Below are 10203 nucleotides of genomic sequence, written 5' to 3' on the forward strand. Positions count from 1 at the left end.
GCAGTAAACCATAGGGTTTATGGTTCGGGTACTTCACCTGTTGACACGAAGAACATGTGTGAATGAAAGCTTTGACATCCCTCTTTAGTTTGGGCCAACTAAAGGTTGCTGAGATTCTTTTGATTGTTGGTAAGATGCCGGAGTGACCGCCCAAGGGTGACGAGTGGTATTCGGTTAATAAGGTGTGGCGAATTGTGGGTTGTTCAGGGACAAACAATTTGTTATTATGATAAAGGATTCCATCCCAGTAGTTGAAGGAACCGTTATCACATAACTTCGAAAGTAATGCTTGACCTTCGTTGGACGCATAAAAGGTTTAAAGGTCTTGAATCCACTGCGGGTTAGTGACTGAAAACGCCAAAATGGTAGGCTCTTCACGTCGACTCAACGCATCAGCAACTTTGTTGTCTTTACCCGGCTTGTAAAAAATTTCGAAATTGTAACCCATAAGCTTCGTTGCCCACTTATACTGCTCGGGTGTTTGGACCACTTGAGATAGAAGATGTTTTAAGCTTCTTTGATCCGTGAAGATGTAAAATTTTCTGCCCAGGAGATACTGTCTCCATTTTTTTACAGCCTCGGTAACTGCGAATAACTCACGTACATAGGCCGATGAAGCTTGCATTCTTGGACACATTTTTTTACTAAAGAAAGCTATCGGTCGATCTTTCTGGGATAGCACGGCTCCAACAGCAACACTTGAGGCATCGGTTGTGACCTCAAAAGGTATGGAGAAGTTTGGCAAGGTCAATGTGATAAGGGTGGACATGGCTTTTTTTAGGTTAGTGAAAGAGGTTTGTGAGGCTTCTGTCCATGCAAAAGTTGGTTGTTTTAGAATGTCAATAAGCGGGGCAGCCAATTGTGCATACTGGCGAACAAACCGGCGATAGTAACCGGTTAATCCCAAGAACCCACGAAGAGCCGTGAAACTGTTTGGGGTTGGCCATGATTGAATGGCGCTGATTTTTTCTGGATCAGCCATGACACCCTCGGCTGTTATGATATGGCCTAGATAGTCGATAAAAAGCACTGCAAAGGAACACTTTGAAAGTTTTGCATAAAACCGATTGGCCGCAAGCGTTGCAAAAACTTTCTCAAGGTGAATATAGTGTTGATCAAGACTAGAACTGTAGACGAGGATGTCGTCAAAAAACACTAGAACATACCTTCGTAGTGCATCGCGAAATAGGTCATTCATAGTAGCTTGAAAAGTGGAGGGTGCGTTCGACAACCCAAAGGGCATTACGAGGAATTCGTAATGACTGTCGACTGTACGGAATGCAGTTTTATGGGTATCGTTCGCTGCAAGTCGAATTTGGTGGTAGCCGGCCCTTAGGTCGATCTTCGAAAAAATGGATGCACCATGTAGCTCGTCCAAAAGTTCATCAACCGTTGGTATCGGGTAACGGTCTTTGATTGTAATGGCGTTTAACGCTCTGTAATCCACACAGAATCACCACGACCCGTCTTTCTTTTTTACCAACAAGACTGGTGACGAATAAGGGCTTTGGCTTGGTTGAATGACCCCCTCCTTAAGCATTTCCTGAATCATGGCTGTCATCACTTGCTTTTGGTAGTGAGGGTACCGATAGGGCTTCACATTAATCGGTTTAGATGATGGAACGGTAGGGATATGGTGGTCGTGGCTACGGTTAGGTGGTAGTTGTTTTGGGATGTCAAAGATTATTTGGTATTTGGCTAACAGTTGTTGAATGTGGATGTCATGGTGTTGTGTGAGTGGTTGTGCATGGGTTTCACATTGAAAAAATATAGCATGCAATGAAGCAACACTATTTTTTTGTATTAGGTTTTGAAGGGAATTAGGTGAGACTTGGTTTGAGTGGCTTTCTCCACGTAGGGTTACAGCTTTATGGCCAACATTAAATGTGATTTGAGGAATTGAAAAGTCAGCCATTAGTGGTCCTAACGTGCTTAGCCAAGACAACCCTAAGATTACATCAGCGCCTTGCACCGGCATAACAAAAACCGGTATCTGAAATGGGGTATTATATAAGTGAATGGTAAATTCTGGGCACTTGCCCTGGCAAACAATATGATCACCACTTCCGACCATAACCGAGAACGAGGGGATCGGTACCTGTGGTAGTTTCAAGAATGAAACGATCCGTGGTTGAATGATGTCGTGGGTACTACCGCAGTCGATGAGAACTTGGACGGCCTGGTTGTTGACATACCCGGTAACACGTAAAGCTTGTGGTGATGGAAAACCCATAAAGGCTGCCGGTGACAGAGAAAAAAATTGGTTGGGATCATTGTTTGGGGTTGGCGGTGGCAGTTGCACGGTTGGATCCGGGGTTGAGGGGTCGTCTTCATTGTCGGCGATCAACAGAAAGTTGGGTGGGTTACATTTGTGACCCGGGGTATACTTTTCTGGGCAGCGAAAGCATAACCCTTCGGCACGACGTTTTTGCAAGGCTTCGAGGGAGAGTTTAGTGAACGGTAAGGTGGTTGCAGCGGCTGGTGGGTTGGGTAACAGTGGGGCAGATGGTGATGGTAGAGGTTTGGCAGTATTAGTAGTTGTGGTGGACGTTTGGTTGGATGAGTAGGTGGACGAGGTCTTAGGTGTAAAGGATCGGTTTGAAGAGAAAGACGGTTTCGAGATGTTGAGTTTATCTTCAACGAGTTTGGAAAGGCCATAAGCCTGATGCAAGGTGGTTGGTTTATAGATGGCGAGTTCGGACTGAATTTCAGGTGTGAGGCCGGAGATGAAACAGTTGAGTAAGGCATCTTTGGGAAGTCCCACAACGAAGTTGCATAGACGTTCGAATTCGGTTTGGTAGGCGGTAACAGTAGTGGATTGTGTAAGCTTGAACAAGGCGGCTTGGTGATTTGCGTATGAGGAGGGTCCAAAACGCAATTCCAATTCACGGGAGAACTCCGGCCATGAGCCAAGGAGATCATTGTTATCGAGATACTTGTACCAACTCAAGGCTTCACCGGTAAAATAGAACTGGGTCAGGTGGACGCGTTCGGTGTCGGGAATTTTGAAATACTTGAAAAAGTTGTTAGCTTGGAAGATCCAATCCAAGGGATTAGACCCATCGAAGGAAGGAAGAGTTACTTTCGGTTGACGGGGATGGTTGGAGTCCGAAGAGCCGGGGCCAAAGGAACCAAACGACAAGTTCCTGGTGGTCTTCGTCTCTTTTTCAAGCGCCAGAGATGAAAGCAACTTGTTGGAAAGTTCCATTTGTTGCTGGAGGGCAGATTGCAGGGCTTGAAACTGAGCATCGGAGCGGGCATTGGATTGATCGAGTTTATCGCAGAGGTTTTGGATAGCCTCCTCAGCCGAAGAGGATTCCTTGCGTGGAGGCATAGGATCGAAAAGAATGAAAGCACCAAAATGATAGGGTAACCCTTAGAGGGGGTTAGGCTCCAAGAACTAGCAAAAGAAGAACCGAATTGGGGCAATTTTCTGATGTCTTTTTCATTCAAAACAAGGAAATAAATACAATGAAAAGTTCCTAAAAGTCTGCAACTAAAGTAATGGAGAACATGGACATAATCATAATTAAAAAGAAAGAAATAACTTAATAAAATAAAGGAACGTGGCAGAAGTGGGTAACAGCCTTGAAGAAGTCTTCACGTGCATGATCGGCTGCATGAAAGTCGCTGACTTATTCCACTTGTTAATCCAAATACCTGCTGGGCCTTTTAATCACACGAGAGGGCCTTGTGCGACTCTGGTTTGGGCTGCTGTTAAGGGTTGGCCCATTAAGTGAAATGGGTTCTGCATCAGAAACCATGCAAAATGACATTGAATTAGTGGATATTCTTGGAGGAGATTTCAACTGAGCACAGGGGCATACTATCTTTGCCGCAGTGATTTCTTTGAATTAATGGAGGCTGGAAAAGAAACTCCTGGTTGGTTTAGTGCTTTAGCTGGGCATACAGGTATGTTCTTCTTGTCAAGCTAGTTTTGGTGTTTTTAACTAAATGTTAGCTTGTATCACACATTGTTACAGAGGTACTGTTGGCCCGAACTTGGATCTTGATCTCTAAATGAGCGTGAATAACTTGAATAACAATAACTTGTAATAATCAAATGAATGTTTACAAATCGAATGAGAGTATTAGTTACAAATGAATCTACAAGTCCCTATTTATAGTTTTCTACGGGTACGAGTGAATAGTTGCGTCTCTTCGTGAAAGGACACGTCTCTTGGATATGTGGTTGAGATTGAAACTTGAAGAGGTGCGTCGAATATTGTCCACTCGATCAACAGTCGCGTCCCTTTGTTCTTTTGCCTTGCACCGATTCGAAATGGTATGTGTGTAGAGACACACCCATTCGGTTATTGAGGTAGTTTCCAACTTCCATTTTGTCACTTCTGGTCCTCGTACTTTGTAACCGCTACTTAATAATAATTCTAACTATCTAACTATGTACATGATGTTAAGAGATTAACCGGTTTCATTCACCCCCTTAATCTCTAACATCCATGAGTTGCTTTAAATCTTGAATTCCGAGCAGTTCCCTCATTGTAGCAAACTTGATCCTTGCTAATGCCTTTGTTAGTATATCTGCCCATTGTAGTTCTCCGCTTATGTGTTCCACAGTGATATCTTCGTTTTCCACGCATTCTCTTATGAAGTGATATCGTGTGTCAATGTGCTTGCTTCTTCCGTGAAAGATTGGGTTTCTCATAAGTGCTATTGCTGAAACGTTATCTACTCTGAGTGTTATCTTCTCTTCCTTCCAGCCTGTGATTTCACTTAACAATCTTTTAAGCCATAGTGCTTGACATGCTGCTGCAGTGGCTGCCATGAATTCTGATTCGCATGATGATAGTGCCACTGTTTGTTGCTTCTGTGTACACCAGGTTATAGGTGATTCTCCAAAGTAGAATACCAGACCAGTTGTTCCTTTTCCTTTGTCTGTATTAACTCCAAAACTACTGTCACTATAACCTGTGATCTTACATCCTCCTTGTCTTTTGTAGATGATTCCATGCTCTTTAGTTCCTTTGATGTAACGTAGTATTTGCTTTACTGCCTTCAGGTGTTGTTCTTTTGGTTCTTGCATGAATCTACTAAGTAGACTGACTGGGTAACATAGATCTGGTCTTGTATGCAATAAGTACCTGAGAGAACCTATCAGGCTTCTGTAATGTGTTGCATCTACTAGATCTCCTTCTTCAGTCTTTGTTAATTGAGTTCCTGGAGTCATGGGTGTCTTCGTGTCATTGCAGGATAACATATCAGCGTCTTTGAGTGTCTTATTGATATATCCTGTCTGCTTGATGCCTATCTCACCCCCTGTTTGAATTACTTCTATTCCCAGATAGTATGCTAGCAATCCTAGATCGCTCATATCAAATTTGTTCTTCATCTGAGATTTGAAGGTGTCTATCTCCTTCTTTGATGTTCCAGTGACTATCAAGTCATCAACATAGACTCCAACTACTAGTGTAGAATCTTCACTTGTTCTTGTATAGATTGCGTTCTCTAAAGTGCACTTCTTGAAGTTAAGTGACTTTAGGGTTTGATCTAACTTCGTATTCCAAGCTCTTGGTGCTTGTCTCAATCCATACAGTGCTTTTGATAGTCTGTAAACCTTTCCTTCATTTCCTGGCTTTATAAATCCTTCTGGTTGTGATACATAGACTTCCTCTTTGAGGTCTCCGTGTAAGAATGCAGATTTCACATCTAGATGATGTACCTCCCAACCTTGATATGCTGCTAAAGCCAACATTAGTCGTACTGTTTCCATACGTGCTACTGGTGCAAAGACTTCGTCAAAGTCTATTCCGTGTTGCTGAACATATCCTTTTGCAACTAGCCTTGCTTTGTGTCTGACAATGTTTCCGTTTGCATCTTTCTTAGTCTTGAATACCCACTTTAAACCTATTGCCTTGTGATCCCTTGGCAATTCCGTCAAACTCCAAGTGTTATTCTTGTTTATTGAGTCTAACTCAGCCTTCATTGCTTCAATCCATTTTCTGTCACTAGATGCTTCTTTGTAATTCCTTGGTTCTTCTTCAGCGAGTAATAATTCATGTGGATCTAGTTGAATTTCTTCTGTTTCTTCATACAGGTCTTCGAGACTTTTTAGTCTTACTGGAGTGTCGCTAATATTTCCTGTTGTACTTTCAGAAGTGGATGGACTTCCACTTGATAACCTGCTTGAATTTTCTGCTGAGTTCTGATTGTATGAATATGCTGGCGGGGTTACATAGGAGTCTTGTTCTTCTGTCTGATCTACTCCTGAATCATCATGTTGTGGCCCGCTACCGCCTGGACTACTTGGCTCATTTTCTTCTAATTCTGGTGGCATGTCGTCTTCTTGAATGACAAAGTTTGTCCATTCGGGATTCCCTGAATCTACCGTCTCCATATAACTATTCCAGTTCCATGGTTGACCTTCCATGAACTTTACATCTCTACTGACACATATCTTATTCTTTGCTGGATCATATAATCTGTATGCTTTTGATCCTTCTTCTATTCCAAGGTAAACCATAGGTGCACTTCTATCATCTAACTTCTTTTGTTGAAGTGGTAGTACCTTAGCGTAAGCAGTGCAGCCAAAAACCTTCAAGTGTTCTAAATTTGGCTTCCTTCCTTTTAGTGCTTCATATGGTGTCTTGTTCACCAGGGCTTTTGTCGGAACCCTGTTTAGTACGTATATCGCGTGTCGTACTGCTTCACCCCAAAAGTTCTGTGGCATGTTCATTGCCTTTAGCATACTGCGAGTAGTGGATAACATCGTCCTGTTTCGCCTTTCTACTACTCCATTTTGCTGTGGGGAATATGGTGCTGTAAGCTGTCTTGCTATGCCGTTGGTTTTGCAATACTTGTTGAATTCAGCCGATGTGAATTCACCTCCCCTATCCGTCCTTAACATCTTTAACTTGGTCTGCGCTTCCTTTTCCACCTTCTTTGAACTCCTTAAATGTTTCGAATGCTTGATCCTTGGAAGTTAGTAAATACGCCCACATGTAGCGAGTACAGTCGTCTACAAGTAAGAATATATACTTCTTCCCAGCATGTGTTGGTGGAGTTATAGGACCACACAAATCCCCATAGACTAAGTCCAGAGGTTTTAAAGATCTGAACTTTGCCTGATTTGGAAATGGTGCCCTACTATGTTTTCCTAATAAGCATGCGTCACAGACTTGACTAGCATGACTTATTTGGGGAACTCCATGTACCAAGTTCTTAAGAGTCATTTCCTTAATATCGTCGAAGTGTAAATGGCCTAACCTTGCATGCCATAACCATGCTGTGTCTTCGGTCTTTGATAGTAAGCAGATTGGTTTTCCCGTTTTCAGTTTGACTTTGTACAGCCTGTTCTTCATTCTCTTGACTCGCATTAGTAGCTTTCTATTTCGATCTCGGATAGTAAGTAAATCTCCGTCCATAACCACTTTGCAACCGATTTCTGTAAGTTGTCCGAGGCTCAATATATTGGTCTTCAGACTTGGAATGTAGTATACTTGTGAAACGATCTTTTGTTCTTGATTCAGACATTCCAGTAATATTGAACCTTTGACTTTAATTTCTACGTGTGACCCATCACCGAATCGTACTTGCCCTGTCACCGTTTCATCTAATTCCTTGAAGTGACTTCGCACTCCTGTCATGTGGTTGCTGGCCCCGTTGTCTAAGTACCATAGATTTTCATTTTCTGAGGCATAACTTGTCGGTTTTATATGTTCCTCGTTTAGCAGAGCCCTTTCTTGAACATTTTCTTCTTGTATTGTCATTAACAATACGGGTGCTTCGTCTTCCTCGACGAGGTTTGAATGTTCTTGTACATCGTCTTTCTCTGAACAGTCCTTCTTGTAGTGTCCAAACTTTTGACACTTAAAACATTGGATTTTACTTAGGTCGGTTCTTGCAAACTTCCTACTATTTCTAGAATTCCCATTTCTAGGTCTAGATGTAGATCCATCGTTTCTGGGACTTTGCCTATTTCCGTTGTTACGCCAATTTCCACGCGTCTGGTTAAATCTACCACGACCGCGGTTTCCAGATTGCCTTCCTCTGGAGTTATCCTGATGTGTAAACATAAGCCTATCTTGGCTTTCCCCTTGATTTCCTTTCTTTAACTTGAGACGTTCTTCATACGTCTTTAGTCTTCCGACCGCTTCCTGTAGCGTCATGGTTTCTAGATCGGAGTATTGTTCCATAGAGGCAACGATTTGAGTAAACTTATCTGGTACGCCATTTAAGAGTTTGCGTACTAGAGTCGGTTGACTCATTGTCGTTCCTACTTCTGTTGCTCGGGTAACGATACTATTAATCTTTGCGGTAAACGAATCAATAGTGTCGTCATCCCTCATTTGCAACAATTCAAATTCTGACATTAGCGTGTGCATACGCGCCTTTTGTACCCGATCAACGCCAACGTGTCTAATCTTTAGATTTTCCCAAATCTCCTTTGCAGTTTTACAACTTGCAACTTGCAATACAACGTCTTCTGGTATTGCTTGAAACAGATATGCAATGGCAGACTTATCTTTCTTAGTGTCTACCGTTGCATTTTCTGCCGGTTCAATCGTTTCCCACAAACCATTCGCTTCAAGAATCGTCTTGATACGAATAGCCCAAACCGTATAGTTTGTTGGTTTCAGAATCGGACACTGAAACTGGGAAAGAGAATTTCCATTTATCGGACTTTGCCCGGATGATCCTGCCATATCTTCCTGCCGAATAATCTTCACTTCTAATAAACTTTCTTTTGGTTTCAATATATCTCAACAACCCCGATTACCCGAATCGTGTAATAACCAAATAACCAAAAATCAAACTAGTTCGCACTATAACCCCGGAATCAAAAACAAACGAACCCTAGATTCCTAACCGTTCGGTTCGACCGACTTTCCTAGAACCGAAAAAAATTCTGAAATGAAACTTTTGCGAATTTAAACGAAATTGAAACCTGATCGCGAATTCCCTGCGATGCCTTGCGATTCCCACGCCTAGAGCCTGATGCTCTGATACCAATTTGTTGGCCCGAACTTGGATCTTGATCTCTAAATGAGCGTGAATAACTTGAATAACAATAACTTGTAATAATCAAATGAATGTTTACAAATCGAATGAGAGTATTAGTTACAAATGAATCTACAAGTCCCTATTTATAGTTTTCTACGGGTACGAGTGAATAGTTGCGTCTCTTCGTGAAAGGACACGTCTCTTGGATATGTGGTTGAGATTGAAACTTGAAGAGGTGCGTCGAATATTGTCCACTCGATCAACAGTCGCGTCCCTTTGTTCTTTTGCCTTGCACCGATTCGAAATGGTATGTGTGTAGAGACACACCCATTCGGTTATTGAGGTAGTTTCCAACTTCCATTTTGTCACTTCTGGTCCTCGTACTTTGTAACCGCTACTTAATAATAATTCTAACTATCTAACTATGTACATGATGTTAAGAGATTAACCGGTTTCAGGTACGAGGATGGAGAAAGACTGGTAGACCTCAGCCATCGGATCAATCTTTTACAGAATTGAAAACTATCAGATGCGTCAATGGTCCTAATTAAATCGGTAAATGTTCTAGTATGTTACAATCTATCCGCATATGTAGACATAGTACCAAACCCTGCTATAAGTTCTAACAACAACGAACTAAGACAAGTGAGAAGATTGAGCGCCAAATTATAACCACAGCATAACTAGCCAAACTGAAATCGAAACTGACATAACCAGCCAAACTGCAACCGAAACCGACATAACCAGCCAAACTGCACGTGAAACCGACATAACCAGCCAAGCTGTAACCGAAACCGATTTCGATACAGATACAGATACCTACATAACTGAACTGAAATAACCAAACTGTTAACTGGTATGCCAAATATTTATTTATGTTCTAGGACCGCAAATTTTGGCCAATTTCACCGCACCATCTGATGAGTTCTGTACTAGTGTGAATAGATGTAACCTTGTATACTATAAAGACATGTGAATACACAACTAGGGAGATATTCATTTGGGAACCAGATAACCATGAGTTTTATACGTACAAAAAACATTTCACATTACTCATATAGAAGCTTTTGTGTATACACACACGTATAAGTGGTTTTGCATATACATGTTTATGTCTATTTTACATTACTTTTATAGAAGCTTTTGTATATACACACATGTAGAAGCGGTTTTGCATACACATGTTTATGTCTATACATAAAAATATATACAAATGACAAAATATAGTTGAAACTTAGAATG

At 41.7% G+C, this 10203-nt stretch overlaps 1 protein-coding gene across 1 annotated transcript; it reads right to left on the bottom strand.

The window, feature by feature from the left end:
- Positions 1–1453: 1453 nt before the first annotated feature.
- On the bottom strand, positions 1454–3334 carry LOC110933927. Its single transcript, XM_022177127.1, has one exon. The coding sequence runs from the start codon at positions 3332–3334 to the stop codon at positions 1454–1456; it is 1881 nt and encodes a 626-aa protein (XP_022032819.1).
- Positions 3335–10203: the final 6869 nt, after the last annotated feature.

Source organism: Helianthus annuus, chromosome 4, assembly GCF_002127325.2.
Source record: "Helianthus annuus cultivar XRQ/B chromosome 4, HanXRQr2.0-SUNRISE, whole genome shotgun sequence".
Lineage (NCBI taxonomy): Eukaryota > Viridiplantae > Streptophyta > Magnoliopsida > Asterales > Asteraceae > Helianthus > Helianthus annuus.

What these genes read in the sequence shown, in the direction of transcription:
- LOC110933927 (XM_022177127.1), bottom strand. Translation starts at nt 3,334, where the DNA reads ATGCCTCCACGCAAGGAATCCTCTTCGGCTGAGGAGGCTATCCAAAAC.